A 26,537-nucleotide genomic window follows, 5' to 3' on the forward strand; every position below is an offset into this window, starting at 1 on the left:
CAATGAAACTAAGGTACAAATGCATTTAACTTCAATCAGGAGACTTGAGCTCATTACTGATGACATGCAGAAATAAACTGTCTTAATTGCTCTCATCCAGTTATAGCTGTGAACACTGGCCATTTGAAGAGCACAATGCTATAAAAAGAAACACTGCCAGCCAAATTATTACAGACCCATAAGCCCGAGATTAAAGCATGGATTCTCCCTGAAAGCTCTTTATCACATCTCTCGCTCTCTCTGTAAATCACATTTTCTAGAGCACAGTCTTGAAGATAAACACATAGTCAAAGAAAAAAAGATAAGAAGAGAGAGAGAGTATCTTAAAGAGAGAGTGTGTGAGAGAGAGGTTGATAGACAACAACAACATCATAATCAGCATAATCAAAAGTATCAGAAGGTAACTGATCTCATTCACGAAACTGAAAATAATATCAAACAGAGGAAAAGTTTTGTAATGTAATAAATATTTATATAGCACATTTATCGTGTATGGCCTTACATCTAATCATGCTTCACAATCATGAGGGAGGTCATGGCAATTTTAATGACCTCAGAGAGTCAGGACTTCAGTTTTAATGTCTCATCCGAAAGACGGTACTCACTGACAGAATAGTGTACCCTTCTCTTTACTGAGGCATTAGGACTCACACAGACCGCAGGTTAAGAGCCCCCTACTGGTCTCACTAAAACAACTTCCAACAGCCACCTAGTTTTCTCATGGTCGCCCATCCAGGTACTGACAAGACTCAGCCCTGCTTAGCTTCAGTGAGTAACCGGTCATGGGCTGCAGGGGGATTTGGCTGTGGCAGTAGTACTCACACTTTCCTCACAGCTCTTACCTCAAGATGGGAGAAAATCGGTGGGTTGTTGTTTTCATCCAAAACTTTAACGATGACAGTGCAGGAGCTGTTCAACCCTAAGAACAACATAGAGAAGATATTGATCAACTATTTACAACAATAATGCAGCATTAATGACTGCCATTATCATCAGGAGAGCTACAATATAAAACATACAGCAAGAACTCACTTTGCTAGCAGCATATCAGAACCTGCATGGTGTATTGTGATGTCTGACACACAAGAGGCATTAGAGTAGCTGCTACATAAATACACTACAATAAAAGTATGGTGTACACCGTTAAAAATAGCTGTAAATTTGACAGTATTACTTGCATTTTACCAATTAAAGGGCACCCATTTTACCCCCTTTTCAAGATTTTTGTGAGAATCTTTTGTGTCTCCAGAATGTGTCTGTAAAGTTTCAGCTCAAAACACCCATCAGATTATTTATTATAGCTTTCAGAACTGTGTAATTTTCAGCTCTTAGCATTTTGTAGCTGTTTTTGTTGACTGTACATTTAATGCTTGTACTCACCGCCCACCATTCCCATGTGCCTGTCAGAGTGTGCTTCAATCTCTGCCTCGGCTGTGTCAGATAAACAGCACAATGACAGACATGAAGGAAGTAGATCTCATGTAAAGCTTGTGAGAAATCCTACAGTAAGAACTTTCCCAATGATTATTTGATGTATTTGTTGTGGAGTTAATTCAAGTCTTTCTGCAATGATGAGTCACACACAATGTCCTTACAAAGTTTATGCACACACACACAGCACACGCGTTTAACTTCGCACTGATTTTGCACAGCAAATGCGACGGGATACATGGTAACATCAACTAATGTATGGATATCTGTTCTGTTAATGTACAAAATAAACCTAATTTAACTTTCACAAACTGGGATTGAAGCATCTTCCTTTATAATTGTACTGATATGTATCTGTAGTGATGAAGTAAAACTGAAGTAAATCACTGTAATTTATTGCAAACATGCAGTGTTTTAAAAAAATGTGTTAAACTTGTAAAACTCGTTTTTTGTCACATTTGATGACGATTGAGGATCACAGCGAGCTCAACAGATCTTTTAATCCCGGTTGCTTTGCGCATGTCCTGTCCTGATGATATGATGTCAATCGGTGAGCTCAGTTGCGCTTGGTCTCAATATGGGAGGGGTTTGGATCCTATTTTAACGTCAATAAAAAAAAAAAAAACTTATTGTGTTTCTATCACCCCAATATGACTGGCACACTATACCTACACACAGTTCTGTCCATTAGCTCCCAAAAGTTGATTTTCATCATAGGTGCCCTTTGAAACTAAAACTACAGCATATTTTTGTCAGTAAAACTGTAACAATTGCCAGTAATACTGTAAAATTTACAAGTGCACTTTAAATGAACAATTATTAGTGTTAATTTGCAATTGTTAATTTACAATGTACTTGTAAACTTTTCAGTATTAATAGCATCAAAAAGGCAAGTAATGCTGTTAATTTTACAACATATTTAACAAACTCATTCTAGCAAACTGTTTAAAAAAGAAACTGCAAAAAAACTAACACTAAATTACACATGACGTTTTGAAGTAGAAAGAATGAAATAAGATTTTCTTGAAATACAGCATACAGTAACTACTCTTAATTGTAATATACAATGGTGTTTAAGCATCACAATCTGAAATTTAAAAAGAAAGTGTTTCTAATCAGACAACTAATCAGACACTAATGCATGGAATCGCACTGCTTTAATTACACAGTGATTTTTGTAGAGTAGTTTTGCATTGATCAGTGTTGTGTCGACCTTTAGCGTCCTCTGCCGTGATGGTGAGTGTGTATTGTGGAGCAGTTCCCTCCATGCTGTCTGCCTGCACTGTGATGACTCCAGAGTCCCGGTCCACACGGAACAAGTTCCTGGGAGTCTCGGGCATCTGGCCAACCAGACGATAAAATATACGCACGTTGTCTGTTTTCGGATCGTCATTATCGGCAGCTTGGACAGTCAGAATCTCTGTACCTGAAAGCAGAAGATGATCACACCACTGCATGAACCTACTGTTAGTGTATGGGTGTGTGCTTTGTATAAAGACCAAATATCCCCACACGTATCACTATATCTCTACATTTTACCCTTGTGGGTACATTTGTTTGGTCCCTGTCAGGAAAAAAAGGTTAATAAATCACACAGAATGTATTTTAAAAAATATAAAAATGCAGAATGTTTCAAGTGAGGGTTTAGGTGTAAGAGAATAGAATAGAATTTTTTACAGTATAAGCATCATTATGTCTATTGGAAGTCCCCATAAAGATATCTGTACAAGATTGTTTTGTGTTTGTGTGTGCATACTGGTTTTGGTGGTTTACAAGGACAGAAATGTTTATAGTGACAGTATTATATAGTTTTTTTATATACAGTTTTATATATATATATATATATATATATATATATATATATATATATATATATATATATATATATATATATATATATATGTAGACAGTATTATATATACAGTTTATAGTGAGTATGAGCTATGAGCTAATTCTACTATACTAAACTGGTTTATGGTGACATGCCTTGTGTCCTCGTAATTCAATGCACATGAAAAAATAATAGTAACACTTTATTTTGATGGTCCAATTGAGTATTAGTAGACTGTCTGCTTAATATTTGTTGATATGCGCCTTCAACAGACATTAACTGACTATAAGAAACTTTGCAAGTTCATGTCAACTTACACTAACCCTAACCCCAACCCTAACAGTCTACTTATAATCTAATGAGAATTAGTTGACATGTAGATGCAATGTAACAAACGGACCATCAAAATTAAGTGTGACCAAAATAATACTTAAAGTCTTATGTCTTATTCACACTTAGCTGAGTTTTCTTTCAGGGTTGGGTTTAGGGGTAAGGGTGGTATACTGTAGTAAGTTTTACTATTTTACTGTATACAATACATTAGACCTGTAAAGAGTCCTCGTAAACTACAAATTTCAATGTGTGTGTGTGTGACCTTTAGTTGCCAGCTCTTTGACCACAGTGTGGTACTGCATCTGTGGAAAAGTGGGTCTGTTGTCATTGGCGTCGCCCACCATCACTCTCAGCTCCACAGGCTTAGCAATCTCTCTGCCATCTGGCCTCTCCACCACTATGTCAATGTGAAACTAAAAGTGGGAAAAACAGCAACAATTCTGTATGTCAATTGCATTGGGGTCTTTTACTGCATTATGAAAACAACAATGCTCACTGAAAGTTCAGCTTTCAAACACAGGATTAAACTGGATTCTAAAGTATAACAAAATGCAAAATGTTGATTTTTAATTAAAAACTCTTCACATTTTTACAGATTTTGGACAGTAAATCTGCCCGACAGTGGCTGAGAGAGCTCAAATGTGGTGCAAGCTAAGAACAAACATATATAAATAATAATATTAATAATTATAATATATATAATATAACACTGACAAATTGAAAAAACAAAACATCTTTATAAGTTTGGTAGCACACATCCATGCAAAATCTCACAACACAAGCAAATACAAAAACACAAAGCACAGACCACTATAGAAATATGTTGAGGAACCGCAAAAAGTGCTGTTGGAGATCTGAGAGGGGAGTTAATTTGTCATATTATTAGACCTAAAAATATTAAAACAACAATATGCATAAATGTCACCTCTTACATCTACAACAACACATTTTGATGACCCCCAGCATATTTCTGTTTCATACTGTCTGGTGTATTTGTCGTGCATTTCTGCATTTGCCTATGTTACGAGAATTTGCATGAGGCTCTTTTGTCAAATTGATAAAGATGTCTTCTCAAATTTTTTTTTTATTATTATTTTTTTGCAGCATATTTTCATCTTTCTTGGCCATCATAATTGTTATTGTATTTGTGATGAATTTATATTTTGGTGAGAATAAGGAGGGAAAAAAAGTCTCTTATCCAAGTTCACTAGTTAATACACTCCTCAAGCATGACTTGTAACAGTAACTTACTTGCATCATACTTAAGGATTATATGAGCTAGTGAACAAGATTATATGAAGTAGTCAGGATTTGGTGTGCTGTGTGCCAAAACAGGCTTGCGTGGAGGGCTCAGCTAAAGCTTCAAGATCCTAGCCGGAATACTTGATTAAAGAAATAAATATAAACGAAGGCAAAATCTGATTGTTGTCAGATTTTTTGTAAATTACAAACTGCTGCAAGAGCTTTCAGTCAAGAAATACAATTACTGCATGTTTTTGCTTACATATGTAAATGACTTGATAAGTAGTTATATAATTTTGTATTAAGATTTAATAAAAATATATAGCTTTGTCAGTTTGTTTGAACATGCTGTAAGTCTAACACTTGCTGTGATGGCTGTGTATACAGTCTTACAGTAGCATTAATTCAGGACCGATGGTTATTTGAAACCAGCTTGTTTGCTACTAAATGAACTGACTGTTAAAATTATTAGGTTAAAAAAAAAGATCTCACTCTTGTGTTTTAATGATTAAACCAACTGTTTTCAATACAAATCACAATGATCTTGTTTTATTAAGCAATGATTAGCTGAAATGAAAGCATGTGTAACTACAATGAAAGCATGATGTCAGGTTTTGAAAGAACAACTAGTGGCCCTACAAGTGTGATCAGTTTAAAGTTTTTACTAAGAGATTTCATAATGTACACCTTATTAAAATAATAAAATAGCAATATAAAATGTAAAAGCATTGCTATTTTGCTATTATTTAAAGAAGTAACAGATATCCATATATTTGTACATTAGATTTATTTGTTAAGAAAATCTAACAATACAAATTCAGAGTTGTTTAAATGTAAACTAGCTTGCGCTGGTTATTCGTAAAACTATTCAGTGCCTTTTTTTCTCAAGATGAACACCCATAATGCTTTTTATTCTAAGACACATTCAAATAAATGACTTAAATGTCCCATACTTCACTTAAATCTAGTCTTTACTGTGAAATCAAGTTTTAGTACTGTATGTAAATCTACACGAGTGTGACTGAAGTTTGCTTTTTCTTCACCTGGTCTTGTGTTTCTCTGTCCAGAGGAGCATTCAGGTAAATGATCCCTTCTCTGTTGATAGTGAAGAGCATTTCTGGAAACTCTCCCTCAAGACTATACTCAACCGGACTCCCGCTCCACTTCACCTGGGAACACACATAAACAAAACAACCAAAACATGTTTGAATGACAGAGCAAACCATTACATCATATATTAAACCATTTCATTATACAATATTCACAAGGCAAAAATGAGAGCACAATCTAAATGGCTTGGACGTCAGATTTATACAGCGATGAGATACAGTGTTTGAGGAAAACCCTGCATGTTTAGGCACTGCTGATAAGTGCGGTGAGGCCTGCATCTGCCAAAACAAACCAGCTGCCCTCGCCATGGAGGGATTTTCCACTGCGCTGCCACAAATGATGCAAACGGTTCTGGAAGGGGTGTGGAAACGCACCGAAGAAGGAGTGGAGCCCGTTAGAAGGCGAGCGAGGGGGACATATGTATCTCCTCAATACCTCACCCTCCAGCTGTTTGTTATGGAGATGGCTCTCCAAACTCAAGCACTTTGTATACACCAGCGGCCCTCTCTAAAGATGACCTGCCCGCACTGTTATGAAGCGACAAGCGAGCAGAGCTTTGAAGAGATTAATGCGTGTCGTCCCGCTGTTCTAAAATTGGTGAGCACCAACTAAGGTGATGTCATCTGTTTAGTTTGCGGGGCCTGTTTTAGATAGACATGATAGAATCCTCTTAGGACGGGTCTGTCCGTGCCTTTGATGTTTAGTGCTGTGGACTGACAAGAGAGAGTGTTAACAGCTGGATGCTGAAAATGTATTATAGTGATAAGGAGAAAGGAGCTTTGGCATGTTTAAAGTCCGCGAGAAATCAAAATTTACAATGTTTATTTCGTTAGCTCACATTGTTATTAAGGTGAATAATTAACCTGTGCAAGTTAATTCATTGGGGAAAATATTTTGGTTATCTTCAATGTAAGTCTGACCAATTGCTTCTGCCTTTGGAGTAGCGCTCCTTCTGTTGATGTCAACCTTAGAGCTTCCATAGCAACTGCATATCAATGCCCTCCCTTACCAATAGTTTGCTATGAGGGTGCAAAAAAATGCCCCACCCCCAATCAATATTCCATTTCATTTGAAAGTACATAAACATAATGAATTAAAAGTCTCAGCAACTTCAGGTTCACGCCAAATTCAAAGTTTAATGAAGAGATTCAGGATTTTAATACCTAAGTGATACTAAGTGATACCCTACTATACCTAAATGATGCAATGACAACCTCAAGACAAATGCACCAGAGTACTCATCAGCTGCAGGTGGAGTGGAGAGAACAGAGATAGAGCCAATTCAGAGGATGAGGAGGACTTGGTGGATAGGTAAGTGCCGGGGAAGGAAATTTGGCAAGGATTGCACCCCTAATCTTTATAAAAATTGTTATTAATGAGCACCGACAGTCAGGGCCTCAGTATAACATCTTATTCAAATGACACTGCTCACTAGCCGCATTTCCACTATCAGGCCAGTTGAGCCAGGGCTTTTACCGGGGCAGGCCGGGCCAATCGCCCGGGAGGTTGAGCAGTGAGGCCGAAATCATGTCGCGTTTCCACTGTCGGGCTAGTAGCTCGCAGCGCGTCAAGTAAACCCCGCCCCCAGAACATCCCCCGAATCAAACGTCACTCAATCCGCCCACTTCAGCGGGAATCAGGCAGATAAAGCACACCGCATCATCACAAAACTATTAAAATAAGGACAACCAAAACAAACAAATGACACGTTACTGTACAGCAGTACAATGTATGTCTATACGCACATGCCTGTGTGTTCTCATTAATCATATTCATTTACCTGCCGACCGACTGTTGGCATCAAAATCCAGTGGTCTTGCCACTAACGGAGGGACCCAGCGCAGGGAGCGCACATCCATAATATAACACCACATAGGCCTATATAAAATTCTCTGTTAATAACTCGATATAAAATGTATTTTATAACATCCTCAGTTAGACAGACGCTGTCCAACATTCATCCCAAATGCTCACTATAGGCTTTATGACACTAAGTTAGGCGATTCCCTTTATTTAAAGATGTTGGTTATAAAATCTTAAGTAAAGGAAAGTGTTAAGTGTTTCAGCACATAAGAGCAGCATGTAATAATATATAGCCTATATTGCATGCGCTCAGCAGCGATGCACTAATAAAGCTCTTTGTGTATTTGAAATTTCCTTTTTTCATTTTACCACGTCATATAAAAACATACACACTTGTTTGAGGACACAGAACACATTTTGAACTTGCAGTTTTCCCCGATGCGTCAAGAAAGTGCTGCGCAGCTGGAAGACAGAAAAAGGTCGCCTAATTTCTGCTTTCACTCAATCCCGAAAATGCTGTTTGCGTGATTTGATTAATATCATCATATCCAAATACTTTATAAATAATATTTAAAACATTCTCCGGTGTTTCTTGTTTTTAGAAAATATCTAAAATCTTTTTTTTCAGAGAGGCTTTTGAAAAATGAAAGTTTATGGCTTTAAAACAGTTTGATATAATACCTAATTGTTATAGCTAGCTTTTGTTAGTTTTATATTGGTTTATTTTTTTAATGTGATTTTATTATATCTGATATTTGTAATTCTTTAAATTATTTCAATATAGCTTAGGCTATTTTATCTAGTTATGACACTATTGTTTTGAGCCTACAAAAGTGGACACGAAATTTGTAAAGTTTAATGTCTTTCAGTTGTATTCATATATGTGTATTATCTCCAAAATAAATAAAAACAATAAAAAAGAAAAGAAAAAAGGCGCTTGCAGCATCAACAGAGCTATGAAGGGAGCGCTCTTTTCCTCGGTCTCACACACACATACAGGCACCTAAACGCGCACAAAACACCTTTTAAACTTGACAAAAACTCTCTAAAACCTTTACTGCCTGCTGTTTCTTTAATATGGTGTATTAACTATTACGCGTTATTGAAACATCAAGGAGGACGCAGCAAAGAAATGTCAATTATAAATTAAACCTACTTTGTTTTTTTATGCAACAGCCTTACATTTAAAAGAGAAACATAGGGGCGATCATACGCAAAAAGACCCCAGCCTATAATTTGTTCCAGATGTTTTCTTTCCCTTATTTATTTATTTGTTATGTGTTTCGCGCATGTACTCATGTGCGATCGGAAAACTGTGTCCGCCTCTCCTTTCACTCCGCCCCGAAGCCCAGGCGGGCCCTCTTTGGCCCAAGGTATTCGGCGGGCCGAAAAAGGCCGGCCGCTGGCCCCAAGAAAGCCCCGATTTGGCCCAATTAGGCCCCGGAAGTGACAGTGGAAACGCGACTGGCCTTGGCTCGTCCTGGCTCGCTCGCTTTAGGTGCGATAGTGGAAACGCGGCTACTGACAGTATAATGTCCCCTTCGGTATACTGGGGCATTAGGACTCACACAGACCACAGGGTAAGCACATCCCGCTGGCATCATCACAAACACCACTTTCAACAGCTACCTAGTTTTCCCATGTGGTCTCCCATCCCGGTACTGACCAGCCTCAGCTCTGCTTAGCTTTAGTGAGCAACCAGTCTTGGGTTGTAGGGTGATATTTTATTTAGTCGAAATTTAAACATACGTTGTAATTACAGGCTTCTTTGTTCCTATAGACTTGGTCAAGTTTATAAACAACAAAGTCATCCTTGTAGAAAGACAGGAGAATGACAGCTCTCGCTGAGGCTGAAAATGTGTGGTAAAAGAAAACTTGCCAATGATTTTTAAAAAGGTTTGTCTTTTGATGTGTGTCTTTTAAAAGTGTGTAATTAGTTCTTCAGAGAACACTTTTTTAGTGGAGTGTGTCATCAGTCATTTGTCAGCCAACAAAGATATTTTGTAACATTATCAGTATCACATAAAAAAATGAATTCAGCACAAACATAATAAAATCTTTAGTATAAATCAGGTAACACATAAATTACTTTACAGTATGGTTACAGTAGTATACTGTTAATCTATGTGTTTTACAGTGACAGCACTGTACTACCTAAAACTTCCAGTAATATCCAGCTGCAGACCCGCAGAACCACACATGTTTCAGGCACACACAATCCAGCACACACGATCTAGGCAAACCATATATAGTTACGACGGATGTTACCGTTATTAACTTCTTCCCGGACATTGTCATTAATATAATTGTATATTGTTAATACATATTGAACAAAATAAACAATAGTATATACTATTTTACAAATATTGTGATCAAGAGGAGCGAATGGGAAGCGTTGTTTCCGATCGCCATTCAATATAATAGACTGAACAGTTTTCTACCAGTCATCATCAAAGATGATCAGTCAATCATACTCATTTGCTGGCCTTGCTGAACGATCTAAATTGGACAGGTTTAATAGGCACTAATACATCTTTATATGAAATAAAAATATTTTTACGTGTAACAAATGTATGATATTACATTAATATTCTACTCAAGGGATTTAATAGTATTTATTTGCTTAATTTTCTAATAACTTTTTAAGTAATGATTTTACACATTATATACAATAGTAGTTTAAAGTAAGCAATATATTGTTTTTAAGCCATAAAGTACTGGTAATTTGTTGTAATTACAGTTGCAACAAATTTAGCATTACAAACAAATTAACTGGTAATAATTAATAATAATAATTTATATATATATATATATATATATATATATATATATATATATATATATATATATATATATATATATATGTGTGTGTGTGTGTGTGTGTGTGTGTATGTATATATATATATATATATATATATATATATATATATATATATATATATATATATATATATATATATATATATATATATATATATATATATATATATATATATATATATTACTAACAGTTGCTGACAGTTAAGAAAAATACAGTAGTTTATAATCAGATAATCAGTTAAGATAATATAATATATAGACTATATTATATATTGAGTAAATAATTAACTATAGTAATTAATTTTAATGTGAAACATTATTGTTTGCTTTTTCTATTTTACAACAAAGTAATTTTAACCAAGTATTATAATAGTTATGATAATTAGTTTATTACACTTAATAATATATAATAATTATGTAATAATAATTGCTTTTTTTGGCTCTGAGTAGGCTATATAAGACAATTTTAAACATTCAGTTCATAAGGTCAGTTCAAACTTTTCTGTTCCAAGTTTTTATAATAAAATCAGTTGTTCAATATAGAAAAAATAACATTTTAAAATATGTATATTTATCAGCTAGCTATATATCGGCTATCAGTCTCCAAATATTAAAAGTTATTTGTAATCAATATCTGACAAAAAAAAAATAAAAAATTTGGTGCATCCCTAAGTGAAACTATAGAGGTGGTATATGATTACTTAGACAGATAGACAGGCAGACAGACAGATTTAATTTAATTGCCTAAATCCTTAAGATGATCTTTGTAGTATATTTATAGGGCTAATACACTAAATACCTCACACACTAAAAACTTTTGTTTTGTACTCTAACGAAGAGACCAAAACATAAATCTGGTTGCTCATTACAGCTTTACTGAACACCAGAACTAATGGGGGGCTAACACATCTGCACAATACAGCATATTTCACGCTGAAGCTTCAAGACATCTTTCACAGGCCTCATCTGAACATACCAATTGAAAACGTTTATGCTGTCTCTCCAACTGTCTCTTATGCACTTAGCCACATATAGCAAATTGTGACACTTGAGCTGTGATTTGTCATAATGAAGAGTCAATTGAATAAAAAAAGACAGAAAAATTTGACTGCTCTATTTTGGCATCAGCTAAACACAGTTTGAACCACCAGCTGCTCAATTTAGCTGCTCTCCTGAATTTTGTGTCACCCCTGGACTTGGAGGATTTGAGTGAAAGCAAACAAACAAAGCTGGCATCCCAAGCTCAGCTCAACCACTAAGCATTATGATCAAATAAAGCTCTTTATCTGAAACGTGTTGTGTAGGAACACACAGAGTTAAGAGGATTGAGGCAACTTTTTTAGCTTTATTTCTATATCGCTTCACAAGTAGAAAAATGGAGAAGGGTGAAATGTGGCGAGCAGCGTTGCTATGAGAAACAGAGAGAAATACACGACACACACACGGTCCTTCATGACCACTAATCTGTTTCATAACCAGTGCAACTCCAACCGCCCACATGCACAGTGTAGCACACATGAGGGGGTGGCAAAAGGCTTTTCCCATAAAAAAAAAAAAAAAAAAAAAACAATTCCAGAGAGAAAACCTGGACGTATAGCACACACAATATTATTCATTATCTAACATCCTTACATTAGGAGCTAGCTCTTTGATGTGAACTGATTTAAAAAAAATAAAACTGCATTATTAAATTACAGCATGTTTTGTATCAAGATTAAATTGGCTGTTTTAAACAAATTGCATGTTTAAATCACAATTAATTGCATATATCAAGGCCAATACTACTATTAATGCCCGTTCACACCAGGGCACTTTTTGCTGGAAAAAATAAACAATAAACAATAAACGCAAACAAAAAGCGTCCCTTTACACTGAAAAAACTATTTTTGCAAAATTGTTGCAAACAATTTATATGAAATTTAAATAAAACAAATTTAATTTAGTAAAGCTCGACTTGATTTATTTGTTTAAATTCAGCCCAAATAAGTTGTTTACAAACACTTAACATAAAAATAAAACTATAGTAATAGTAAATCTAAGGAATTGTCTTTGAATCGTTTTATTTTTCAGTTTAAAACCAATATTAATTATACAATTTAAAGGGATAGTTCATCCAAAAAATGACAACTCTGTTTCAGCCTTTACTTGTTTCGAACCTTTAGGAGTTGATATGTTCTGTCAAACACAAAAGAAGATATTTAAAAAATGATGGAAACCTGAAACCATTGACATTCTTCAGTATATCTTCTTTTTTTGTTTAACAGAAGCAAGAAACACATAAACTCATTTGGAATTATTTGAGGGTGAGTTCATAGTGAGTACATTGTCATTTTTGGGTGAACTATCCCTTTAATGAGATGAAATAAGGCTGTGAAGATCATACTTATATTCTGGATACAGCTTTTCTGTTTCTTTTTTTTCCTTCAGATGATTAGTCTGTATATCCACTGGTTCATATTATCCATCCTCACAGCATCATTTTCATTTCTGTAACCTTGTATAGCTCTGTATACAGTATCCCATACTAGTCCTATCACAATATCTGTTAATTCTTTGGTGTGCTTCATTTTGGTAAATAAATATTGTGCTTAACAATATACAAATACACCATTAAACTAATATACCAATAAAATACTACACACAATATTTTTGAAACTCTCAATTTTAGGCTTTAATCTTAATTGTGCCGTTTTAGTGACTGACACTTTAAATTCATATGAGATTGTGCTCCCAGCCATCTTTTTAAAAGAGGGCAGAGCAATAAATGCCTATGTGTCTGCATAGTTGCAGATTCAAAAACAAGACTAACATCTTATGCTAATAAGGGAGATATCATGGCGGTGTTTCCCCATACATATACATACAAAGTGAGAATGTCAATCAAAGAGTTTCTGCAGACTGTTTTTAAGAAGTGTGATTATAAAAAATACAATTAATAAACTTTTACTACTAGAAGCTGACAGTATATTCACAGACTGTTGCCACACAACTGTGTTAAAAAGTCTTTATAAAAGTAATTTTTGCATAGGGGAGAGCGGGGCACAAAGTAACACTTTTTGGTTTTGGTCAAATAATGAAAAAAGTAATGTGGTTAGACAAAACATTTTTTTTTTTTTTTTACTAATAACACACAAGCTTCTCCTACCAATGAGCACTGCAATTATGATCGCCGGACCTATGGTTTCTGTGTAGTATTGCCAAAAGTGCCAGGAGTAAAACTGTTACTATTTACCCAACCTGCGGGGCAAGTTGTAACCGACAGAGGATTAGTTGTAACACATGCATTTAAAGGTAGATTTCACACAATTAATTTAAATTCAATTTACTTCAAATAGTAGCTATATTTCCTCAGTAATCGGCTCATTTCTTTTTTATTCTATATAGCACAATATGTTTACGTATTTATTTGTTTATTGGACAAACACATTTGAATCTATTTGCATCATTATCCATGTATTCATCATTATACAGTACATTTATTTGCATTATTAGCAACATTTTTTTCAAATAAAAATATTCTCTATTAAAAAAAAAAACATTTGGTGTCCAACAGTGTGTGGCTTAATAGTAACATCCTGTTACAACTAACCCATCTGTGTCATGATTTCCTCAAAACTGGCTAGCAGTCATTGTGTGTTTTTATATCCTTCAAAATTATTTCATCTTTTAGCCTAGAAGATGTTAATCACAACAATATAAGATTTTACGTACATACTTTTACAGATTTTTTTTTATAAAAAACTATAATAAAATACTTTTATGCTACAAAAAGGGTTTCTCCTGTGTTTCTCATCCAAATTTTCAATAATTGGCAGGAAGACGTCTGCCGACACTGTGGTGAAAACCTCGGAAGCGTGCCATGGTTAACCCTGAGCAAATACCTTTAACTCGGTGTTACAATTTGCCCTGCATTACTTTGTGCCCCGCGCTCCCCTAACAGGTCCCCTTTAAGATCATTTTATGGTTCTGACTATAAAAAGAAAATTTATTAGAATAATATTGCAAGTGCACCCTTTAAAAAGGTTGATAAACAAGGGTATTTTTATTAGTCTATATTACCATGATTTAACATTAAACTAATAACAATGATAATGCATGACTAATAGCATAACACAAACACACATAACACACTGATCCTGTTTCACTATGTAATTTAATGAATAAATAATTATTTTAACAAACAGTCTTCTTTTGATATTGTTATAAATATATATTTTATAATGCCTAAATCGTAATACAAATAGTTCTCCTGAACGAAAATGACAAATTAGTTAAATTAAATTAAATTAAATTAAATTAAATTAAATTAAATTAAATTAAATTAAATTAAATTAAATTAAATTAAATTAAATTAAATTAAATTCAGTTTAATTTAATTTAATTTAATTTAATTTAATTTAATTTAATTTAATTTAATTTAATTTAATTTAATTTAATTTAATTTAATTTTATATCTCAGCAATTGAAAGGAAACACAGCAGGTTACCCCTTTGAAACTAAATCTTTTTGGATTGATTCTTTCAAATCGGAGGGAGTTGTCATGAAAACACTACATAACAGCTTAAGTAACACTTTTACCTGTCACTATTTACTGTTTGCTAGCTGTCTGAACACTATATCACCTCATAGAGCAGAAGAAAAGACAGAGCAGTCAGCTAAATCAGACCATGTATTGAACAATAGGTCAATCTATTAATCACTGCGACAAGCCTATGTATAACCACAAAGTAAACTTCAAAATATCCTAATGAACACATCCAGTACATTCTGCTACAAAGCACATTTACCAAATAGTTTATTTAGCCAAGACGTTTTAAAAATATGTATGATATATGATATACTTTATAGTGTTGTGATAATAATTAGCATTCTAACAGGCCTAATATTTTTAGCATAGCAATAAATCAAACAGCTTGAACATCCCTGGAGTAACTTGCACTGTAACTCTGGCTGGAACAGAGAAAAAAAATTTGTGATCCAGGACTTGTAGTGGGTGGAAATGCGTGGTGTGTGTAGGAGGCATTCATACAGTATAGAGAGGATGATTTTTTTATTTTTTTTTGCCACAAACCCACGAACAACTTGTTACTGTAATAAAAGATGATTCTGCAAACACACTTTCCACTACACTGTGCAGTGCACACACTAGTATGGCTGACTGTATTTGAGCCTTTCTCTCATGTCACTTTTTTACATCTTTTTACACCTCCTACAACCAACAGATTTAGTCTTTCCGGTTCAAATTAAAGTAAAATTAAGCAAATTAAGCCAATGGATATGATGTAAAAAAGTAAATGCTCTATATTAAATACAGAGCAAGTATATCATATAAGGAATAACTGATAACAGGAGAGCATTATTTTCTAATAATTCAATTGGCTCCAGTCAATTCAGCAGTGGTTACCACATACATAGATATGCTGTATTTTAAGATACTTTTCAGGTTTTTGTCCTAAAAAATCTCCCATGTATAAGGATAATTTCTATATTAAATTTCTTTGAAGTTTTCAACTTGGAATATCAATTGCACCATTCATTTTTATAATTATTGTTGTAAACACTACCCCAAATAAACTCTTTTCTCCCTCAACAGCCTTTAACTTCTCATAGACAAAACCAAATAAACATAATTAAAAGGAAATAATAATAATAATAATAATAATAATGATAATAATAATAATAATAATAATAATAATGATGATAATAATAATAATAATAATAATAATAATAATAACAATAATAATAATAATGATGGTGATGATGATGATAATTAGGTAAAAAATGAAAATGAATAATAATTAAATATTCATCTATTATTGAATCATAAGAGTCAGCCAGCAAATAATCTAAAAAGGGGTGCCACACCTCAAAGGTCTTTAAAGAACCAGGAAGTGATTTAATGCAACTAAACACTTCTTTCATGCATCAAAAAGGGTGGAGAGACATTTTGCTAAAGTAGTAAAAGCTAAAGCCTTTCGGACTATTACTGAAAGGTTTGCATCTATTGCCAAACCAAAAAGGGTCAGAAGCGGATTTGTATTCAGAGCTATGTCGAACACATCTTTCAAAGTTTTAAATATTTTATTCCAATAATCAAATAATTTATAGAAATTATTTCTCATGGAACTCATAGAAATGCTGCATTCCATGCGGCATACACCTTGCATCCTAAAATGTATTTTTAAAAATAATGAGTGTGCACCAAAACTTTAGTATGATACCAAACAATTAATATTCCAAAGTTATCCAGATGGTCAAGCCAGGCTCATTCAGCTTACATACCCCTATACACATTTCTGGAGAGAGCAAAATGTGTCCCAGGAGCTACGTTTATTTGCAGTTTTTGTTCTCGTGAATCGGCCAGAGGCCGCTGTGTACGCTTTTGGAGATCTAAAATATCTCACGTGAGTGCCAATGGTACCTGCTGTTCTCAAGTTATTTACTTGTTTACTTCATTTTTTGTCTTCTGTTTTTGTCTTACCTGCTTTCTGTAACCGTTCTTTACCGGACTCGAACCCCGTCATAGTGGTCAACTCCTCTCAGTGTCTTAAGTCCACCGACATACATGGCGAATAAACTGAACAAACTAGTAACAGCAGGAAAGCCGTCCATACAGAGGTGAGCGGTCAGCTGTGCAAGGGAAGGAATGGTGTCATACTGCCGTTTTAAAACGGAATGCAGCATTTGTAGCACTGGCTACATAATTCACCATCTCCAGAAATGTATAGGGCTACGTTTTCAAAATGAACCTGTGTTGCAGATGGTTTTCTATTTCTGGTGGATGCACATTTTAATATCTAATATTTCCCACAATACATTGGCAGATTAAAGTACTGCTACAACGTGAAAAGAAGTTAAATGTTATATACATGTGGAGGACGTGAGAAGATGATTGACAGGGCATGTAACTAAGCAACAAAAATGGTCAGCTAATGGAAATACTATAGCTATGAGTTTCACTGAAGATAACTGAGAACAACAGAATTTTCCTTAGCATTCGGTAGTCCTAATATAAACCGTACATATTCTTATAAATATATTATACAGTATGATATATAGCATATTTACCATCACAATATTAGGCATTTCAAATATGGGAATTTTTGCTAAGATGGCAGTGAGTCATGAATAATATTACAAAATCTGAACATCAAGCAAGAGGTCATGTGATGATGAAAGCCTTGTGCAATTATGGGATGTTGCCACACTCGCCTTTGAAGAGGATGCACGCAATATGAAACATACTCACCTATGCCCATCTGTGTCATGCCGCCAGTGCTCTTTTCATCATACCTGTGAGATTGGGATGGGATATGGTCCAGGCAGATTCTCCTGCAGCCTCACAGGGTCTGGAGAGGCCCATGCATTCCCAGTCACTTCCACCAGCACAGTTCCAGTGGAGAAGAAAGCATTGGCCTTGCCTGCCATGTCCTGCACCATTACAGAGAGCTTGTAGCGGCCACACATCTCTGGATCCAATGTTGAAGCACCTGCACAGATGGATATGTTTACAAAGGTATCTATGCTTACAGCGGGGAAAATAAGTATTGAACACGTCACCATTTTTCTTTGAACACACATTCCTAAAGGTGTCGTTGACTTGAAATTTTCACCAGATGTTAGTAACAATCAAAGAAATGTTATGTGTAATGAAATGAAATGATGCAGAGAAAAAGTATTGAAAACACAAAGAAAGGGAGGTGTAAAAAGGTAATGAAAGCCTGACAGCAGCTGAAATCTCTCAGTAGTTTTTCAGCAGCCTGTTTCAATCCAACATCTACATTATGATGAAGATGAAGCCAGGGTGAGACAAGGAAACTTTAAAATGCTTTCAGAAAAAAAATAAAAATAAAAAAATCAAGCTGTAGAATGGCCGAGCCAATCACGTGACTTGAATCCCATATAAAATACAATTTAAAGCTTTAATTTTTTAATAAAGATTTTTACACTGTTGAAGCCTGTGAAAAACTCACACCTGAGCAATTCATGTGACTTCATTCTCCACTTGAGAGTCATCTTAAAGCTGCCATAACCAAAAAAGTATTTTAGTTCAAGTATTTAACACTTTTCAGTAGTTTAGTACTTTCTTCTTGTGTCGTCCTATTTGTTAATACACATAACTAATTTTTCTGATTTTTTTTTTGTTTTGTTTTATTTTAATGTTTGGAATGTTTGGAAAAAAAACATGAAGTTTTCAATACTCAATACATGTTCAAAAATCTAACTATTTATATACATGCACTCACAAACACATGGACCCTCACAGGACAACTGGTCCTTGAGTTGGCCCAAAGAAGTCCATATATATATATATATATTTATATATATATATATATATATATATATATATATATATATATATATATATATATATATATATATATATATATRTRTATATATATATATATATATATATATATATATATATATATATATATATATATATATATAGAGAGAGAGAGAGAGAGAGAGAGAGAGAGAGAGAGAGAGAAAGAGAGACACACACACACACACACACACACACACACAAACACACACACACACACACACACCACACACACACAAGTAGTAGAAAAAGAAAAGACTCAAAGGAAAATAAATACTGTGTAATGAGAAAAAACAATCTGAACAATGTTTAAACAATCTGAAATTTATGTTATTAACAACTCACCCTTATTTCAATGCCTAGAAACCAATTTAGAAACACAAATTAAGATATTTATTCTGAGAGCTCTCTAGCCCTCCAAAGGGGTTGTAAAATTGAAAACATTCCCAAAACATTCCATGTGACTTCAGTGGTTCAACTGTAATCTGTCTATTTGTTTTCCATTGTTTTTACTTTCCTCGCCAGGTCGTCAGAATGCACGTTTACTATGGGCAGCATAATGTACTGATATTACTGTCAGCCACACAACACGCATCTTACACTTTCAGATTTAATGTAAAAATATCTGTACAATGTACCGTATACCCTATATCTAAGTATGTTATTAAATACACCTTACCTTAAATCAATACAACTTACTGTAGTAAAAGTACTATAATATTTATTACAGTTTATCCGTACGGTATAGTTAATACAGTGTCATAACCAAAGAGTTGTAAATACTACAATTTATAAAGTATACATTAAAATATAAAGTAGAATGTATAAAGCATACAAAGTAATACACTTTACAATATGATTGCCGAACACTATATAATTTACTATAGCATTTTTAATGTGGCATTTAATTTAATTCATTTAATACACTCTGATTGAATGTTAAATGATTAATTTCTTTCACTAAAAATACAAAACAAAAAAGAAGTCAAATGTAACTTTAAACTTTATATGGCTGCAGGTTTTGCACATTACCTAACCATCAAGCAGGTTTAACACAAGGTATATCACCCCATGGCTCAAAGCAAATCAAAGCCAGCACTAAAGACTTGGATTACAAAAGCATCTTTTGTCTGAAACGGCACATGAAAACACAGTGTACAAACACACTCTGAGCGCATTAATCCTGTTTTTATCTCTCTCTGTTTTTCTCTCTCTGAGTTAATGCCAGGCTGTTCTGGGTGCGTTTGAACCAGACTCATGTGAGATGACCTGATGTGTTCGGAGTCTTTCTGACTCATTCAAATTAACCAGCATGCTTTTTTGGCTTTGTGAGGTTTGGCAGTAATCCAAAATCATTTTCATTTTGTGGCCATGCTTTAAGAACCAAGGTGCAATCTTGTGAACAGCTGTGTTAACAATGCAATGTGCAGAGCGTGATGAACTAACTGAGTGAAAGGGTGAGAGTTATTAGCAGATTTCATGGTGAATTTGGGCTGAAATGTGTGACAGATGAAGACAAGAAGGGACACTTTCTTTCAGCTTCTGTGTCTCAGAGGCCATCAGTCCAAAATTCAGTAACACTTCAGCTTGAGGACCAATTCTCACTATTAATATCTTGCTAATAAGTGTAATATTACTAGATTATTGAACCTGATTAATGATTAACTGATTAATTCAGCCCGATCTCACAAGAAAATGTAAGTATTTTACGTTTTGTCAGTTTAGTGGCTAATTCATACAAATTCGTATGAGTTCAGCTGTATGAAAATGTACGATTTTAAAAAGGAGACATAGCACCCAACCCCACCCCTAAACCCAATCGTCATTGGGTGATGAGCAAATCGTACAAAACAGAATTGTAAGAATGTATGAAATAGATTGTGTGAATTCATACAAATTAGCCACTAAATCAAAAAGTTCAGAATTGCTTTGAGATTGAGTTGAATTAACCTCAGAGAAGCAGTGGTTTAGAGTAAAATTATAACAGCTAAGGTTGAAAGCAAAAGATGGTCTGCACTCAAAAAATTTATTAAATAAAGACTATAAGCCTTCATCAATGTAATGATTCATTATTTCATGGTGTTTATATACTCAGTCCTTTCAGTTGAGTCAAAGTCCTTTAGGTTTGGTCTCATTAGGTTCACATCTTAAGAACTAGAATGAAAAAAAAAATTCTACATAAAAAAAAAAAACAAGTGATAATGCATTTAACAGATATTCTATGCTGTAAACATTGTCTTAAAAAACAAAAATAAAAAAATAAGTAAAATAATAAAGTAAATAAAATATATAAATGAAAACAAATGATCATCCAAATGAGTTAAAATGCATCAGACCGATATTCTACTATGTTGTACATTTAGTAGAAAAAAAAAAAAAAAAAAACAAGGCATATTAAAAATGGTAAGGTATGACATAAAGCTACCACCTTTCAGAATACTCTATTTTAATGATCTACTGTAAGTAAGTCTAAAGCGCATGGCACAAAAGCATTAAGGGCATGTCTGAATACACTTTTGCTATTTTAAGCACAGAAAGATACGCTCTGTGCCACAGTGCATGATCTAACAGGGTTGAGCTTATTATTTTAATGAGTTCTGGGTGTGTTTTGAGAATAAACCAGTCAGAGTCTCATCTCCCATTCCCTTTAAGAGTCTGTTGCATTCTGCCATGATGCATTTTCTATTTACATGACGGACTATGTAAGTAGAAAAACTAAACGCTTTACTAGAAAGAAAACAATTTAACAGACCATCTGCAGCGCAAGGATAAAGAACGAGCCTCCTCCGTTTGGCCTCTTTACTTTCTATTTCTCTCTTTTGTGGATAATGAAATGGTGTTGTATTCACAGCACTGAAGACATCCTTTAGAATACATAATTAATTTAGTTTGTACACGCAAAGATTTGTTTTAAAACTATTTCTAAATTCAGTTCTAATTTTCAGCAAACAAATAAATGAACAGTAATAACGAAGTGTGGTGAAACAACAGAGTTATATCCAAACACACGTGCTAAGCTTCATGTGGTCCAAAACCTGACAGGTCTAAGCTTGTTTTTAATAAAACAAATATAAATGTGCATATAACAAATATTACTACTACTTGTAACGAAGTGGCTGACACAGAGGGATCCATCTGCAGTTTTTTTAATAAACACAGTTTAATAACAAATAGCACACAGATGTTGAGCATGCGCAAACTTACATCAAACACAGTAGTATATAGTCGTTGGGCTAGCAGCAGGTAAACATAGGATGAGTATGCAGGCATGGGTCAGAGGCAGGCGGCTAGTATCAGAGTCGGTAAGCAGGCTAGAGTTCAAGGCAGGCGGCGAGGATCAAAGTCGGGATTAAGGCTGAAGTACAAGGCAGGCAGCAGGCAGGACTGGGTCAGTAAACAAAGCAAGATCACAACGGGAAAGCAGGCAAGGATGAGAATGCTCAGTAGTGTTAGCTAGGGCAGAACAAGACTTCGCAATGAAGCTGTGTGTGTGTGCTGCTTATAAGCGTGAGCCAGGTGATTAGGAAATGTAGTGCAGGTGTGAGTGCTAATCAGTCAATGGATGATGTAATGGTTGATAGTCCGGTGAATATGGCCAGCGAGGGGAATGACTGGGACCGAGTCGGTGACACTACTACTACTACTACTACTAATAATAATAATAATACTGATAACATTAAACAAAAGCAAGTTATCATGAATAAACTAAAAAAGCTCCCCGAGATGAAGAAGACAAGGAGGCAGTGGTTTTTATATTGATGTAGAAAATAATCATTTTTGTAATATATTCAATTGTTTTTCATATGTAAAGATATTTTGCATATTGCTGTACATCCTGTGTGTATTAAGCAATGTGGACGCATTTAAGGCGCACAGCTAATGCGCTCTGCTCTGGACTTTAGATCTGTCTGCAGCTGGTCTATTGCACAGTCTATTTTACTTCCTCAAAATAGAAACAACGTGCATTAACACACCGCTTTTCTAGACTGGCACACGCATGAGTCCACAAAGTGGCTCAAATGGATTTGCTATTTAAACAACGTGGCACAAAACGGGAAAATTAGGGTTGCATTGGTCTGAAAAAAGCAACACACGCATTCCAAAACACGTCTTGGCGTCTTATTGCACCAGGTGTATGATAAGGCCTTAAAAAGTCATAGTAAAACACAGATTCATGTGTCTTATTACTTTTATAAATTGGTTATTCTATAAACATATCAAGGTTTCAGAAAACAAAGCAAAGCAATTGCAATAGTGGAATTGTTAGAAGGCATGTAACATTTCAAATACGCCTTGTAATTAATTTTTTAAATTTAATGAATTGGCATTTTTGGTGTTGCTGCCTTTTTAAATATATGACTTTGCAATTTTTGCTGTTTGGCTGAGCAGTCGTTTAAAGTTATGTGCATGCTTTTGTACATTTTTTCAATAGTGGAATGGTTGCCATGCAACAGTCACAGGCGTATGCTTGTAGAGTATTTCACAACAGCATCAAATGTGGCTCAACCATTTAGAATCAAGGACTGGAACTCTCCTTTTTTTATAACATTTTTCTAATACTGTTGATTGGTGCCCAAATTAAAATGTAACCCAATACTCACATAACAGATTAAGTATTCCATATTTTCAAGGTCTTAGTCAACGCAATGACATGGAGGCACTAACTGATCTAATACATTATTAATTCTTCTTTACCGAATATATGAGTCAGACTATTCATTAATCATCATGTTAGTCAGAGGCAAGTATTACCATCTTCTGTGAGGGACACTTCTCCAGTGATGGAGTCGATTGAGAACATGTGGCTGGCAGGGATGCGCGGTATCTGGTCCAGAAGACTAAAGCGCAGGTCTGCGTGGGCAGTGTTTCGGTCGTCTCGGTCCAGCGCTTCCACCTGCATGAACGGGATACCTGTGAAAATGACACAAACACACAGACAGACAGCAGATTTAAAAAAAATAATAATTTATTACAATCTATATAAAGAGACTGGATTGACACATTTAGACTGATGAGCAAATGGTGTTTATTTAACACAACTGAATTTCAGAAATAGCTCTTTCTTAGAAATATATTTCTGTGCATTTTATTAATACAGACAGTGTGAAAGGAAACAGGAAGCAAACAGAATTGGTCACAAAGCAACATTTTATAAGTAAATACCACTTACAATTCAAATGTTTGAAAGTAAATAAATAAATAAAAAAAATGAAACAGAGAAATGTCATCTTCTATTTACTGTGCTTGATTTGAATGAATTTGAATAAGCTCAATAACGTGTAAAATGGGTTCACAATTTGCAGGGAACAATTAGGTTGTAAATTGGACGAAACAAACTTGTACATGTCTTTGAATCATAATCTCACTGATTCAAAGGATCTGGTCAGAGTAATGGTGCATTCCAACAAAAATATATCATCCTCTGAAGGGCACTTAGGAGTGAAAACAATCATGGCTGTTATATTGAAGTACAAAACTGAACACTTTAAAGGGCCCTTAAGAATGAAAGATTTCGAAGGTTGCAACTGTGTGCAACCTTCTTCTTATTGCTGTCGCAATGGCAAGCAGCTGCTTTGTTTTTTTTTTAATTTATTTAAAAAGCGCAATAAATCTGAGATCCAACCTGATATATCGATATACCAACAGTATTTTAACTGTTAAAATAGCCCTACAGTATATTTTCTAGTGTTTATTTTGCATGAGCAAATAGCAGTATAGCCTAAATTGCATTGTTTTTAAGATTATTATTCAGCCTACCAGCAGTGTATGTGAGAGGCTGATCTGCAGCAAATCCACTTACTCTCACTCTATATACCTATTTTATTCTAACACTGTCAAACTTGACTTTGCAGGCCGATCATCTTTAAACTCAAAAGGCACTTTTTAAGTGTCCTAACTAGACCGCTGCTGTATAATGGGATGTTACTTTTTACAACTGTAAAAGTGCGCTTTAGCCATTTGAAAATGAAAGCAAACATTTAAACAAACATTCTGTTCATTTTAGCTTAATTTTAATAATATAAATAATCAATAATATAATGAATTAAAATATTACTAATAGTGTGGACTACTGTTGGACTGTGCAGTGAACTAAACATTTTTATTATGCTACATATCCTCTATCTGAAAAACTGATGTGAAAATGACTGGCAGTTGCATTTCTACTAAAATTAATTTAATGGCAAATTTCTTCTTTTTTTTTATTTTAGAGCTCAAGAGAGTTGTATTTAAAGACCAAAACATGTAATGAATTCACATCACCCACTAGTCTAGTTTTCTCCAGTGTATGTGTATAGAGTGTGCCTCCACTGCCGCTTGCACATTTTAAAGGCTATATGGGTGCACCCTGGCCTGACGCAGGGACTAGATCTCTGGACTACAGGCCTAGCTTTAATTTCACAATTTTCATATTAATTGCTATTTCATATTATAAAATATTGTGTGTTCTGAAGGTTGGAATGACAAGAGTGTTGGTAATTAATGAAACAAATAATACATGTATGACTGTTTGCTTCACAGAACTGCTTACTTTTCCCTAAAGCCTCTGCAAAATTCAAAATAAGAGTCCCACATACATAGTATGATGAATACATTCATTCATTCATTTTCTTGTCAGCTTAGTCCCTTTATTAATCCGGGGTCACCACAGCGGAATGAACCGCCAACTTATCCAGCAAGTTTTTTTATGCAGCGGATGCCCTTCCAGCCGCAATCCATCTCTGGGCGATCCACACACACATTCACACACACTTATACACTACGGACAATTTAGCCTACCCAATTCACCTGTACCGCATGTCTTTGGACTGTGGGGGAAACCGGAGCACACCCATGCAAAGGCAGGGAAAACATGCAAACTCCACACAGAAATTCCAACTGAGCCGAGGTTGGAACCAGCAACCCAGCAACCTTCTTGCTGTGAGGCGATAGCACTACCCACTGCGCCACTGCCTCGCCATGATGAATACAAGCTTAGATAAACTTAAAAACAATTGGAAAAATATCATTGCTGTAAACTCAAAGACAAACATTGTGGCCAATAAAATGCTGCCAGGGATGTACACATTAATGATCCAGTGTGCAACATAACAGTCTGTGTTTGGTTCTGGTTGCTCTGTTTTACACTTGGATTTTACACTCTCAAGATTTACATGAGAACGAAGAAACAATGGTGTTTTAGGCTCAATATTCAGCCTTTTTTTTTTTTTTTACAGAAACTTTAAGATATTTTGACCTGTTTGCACACTTAAATTATAATTAACAACCAGTAGCAGTTATAAGTGTATGTTAAGTAAGTTTAGTAAGGTAAGTTTCCTTGCTAAAAAAATTCCATACAGTTTACTTTTAATAGTAGAAAGTTTTTTACTTGTATCCAAGTACATCTGAAAATTAACACTTAGCTGGAGTCATTTTTACTCAACTACTTTGTTCAAAACTGCCTGTTTTTTTAGAAAGAGGGCTATGCGTAAAATCATTATCAACAGCTGTCTTTAGAGCCTAATTTAGTCAGAATACATTCAAATTCATTTAATTGGCCCTTTTCTTTGTTTGATTGCAATCAACTGATTGCAAAACAGCTTACATTCTCACAACCAGCCTGACATTCAACACAGGGCATTAATAATGTTCTATACTGGAATA

The 26,537-nt window shown here is 34.6% G+C and overlaps 1 protein-coding gene across 1 annotated transcript in view; it reads right to left on the reverse strand.

Moving 5' to 3' along the window:
- Positions 1–26,537, reverse strand: part of cdh16 (cadherin 16, KSP-cadherin) — an 80,662-nt gene that overhangs the window by 44,571 nt on the left and 9,554 nt on the right. Inside the window, exons 6-11 of the mRNA XM_073907209.1 lie at positions 23,649–23,807; positions 17,864–18,060; positions 5,881–6,006; positions 3,858–4,008; positions 2,645–2,857; positions 843–919 (exon numbers count right to left, since the gene is read on the reverse strand). Coding sequence (XP_073763310.1) covers positions 843–919; positions 2,645–2,857; positions 3,858–4,008; positions 5,881–6,006; positions 17,864–18,060; positions 23,649–23,807 — 923 coding nt within the window. The remainder of the gene's footprint in view (positions 1–842; positions 920–2,644; positions 2,858–3,857; positions 4,009–5,880; positions 6,007–17,863; positions 18,061–23,648; positions 23,808–26,537) is intronic.

The sequence above is a fragment of the Danio rerio genome, chromosome 7 (assembly GCF_049306965.1).
Source record: "Danio rerio strain Tuebingen ecotype United States chromosome 7, GRCz12tu, whole genome shotgun sequence".
NCBI classification, from domain to species: Eukaryota; Metazoa; Chordata; class Actinopteri; order Cypriniformes; family Danionidae; genus Danio; species Danio rerio.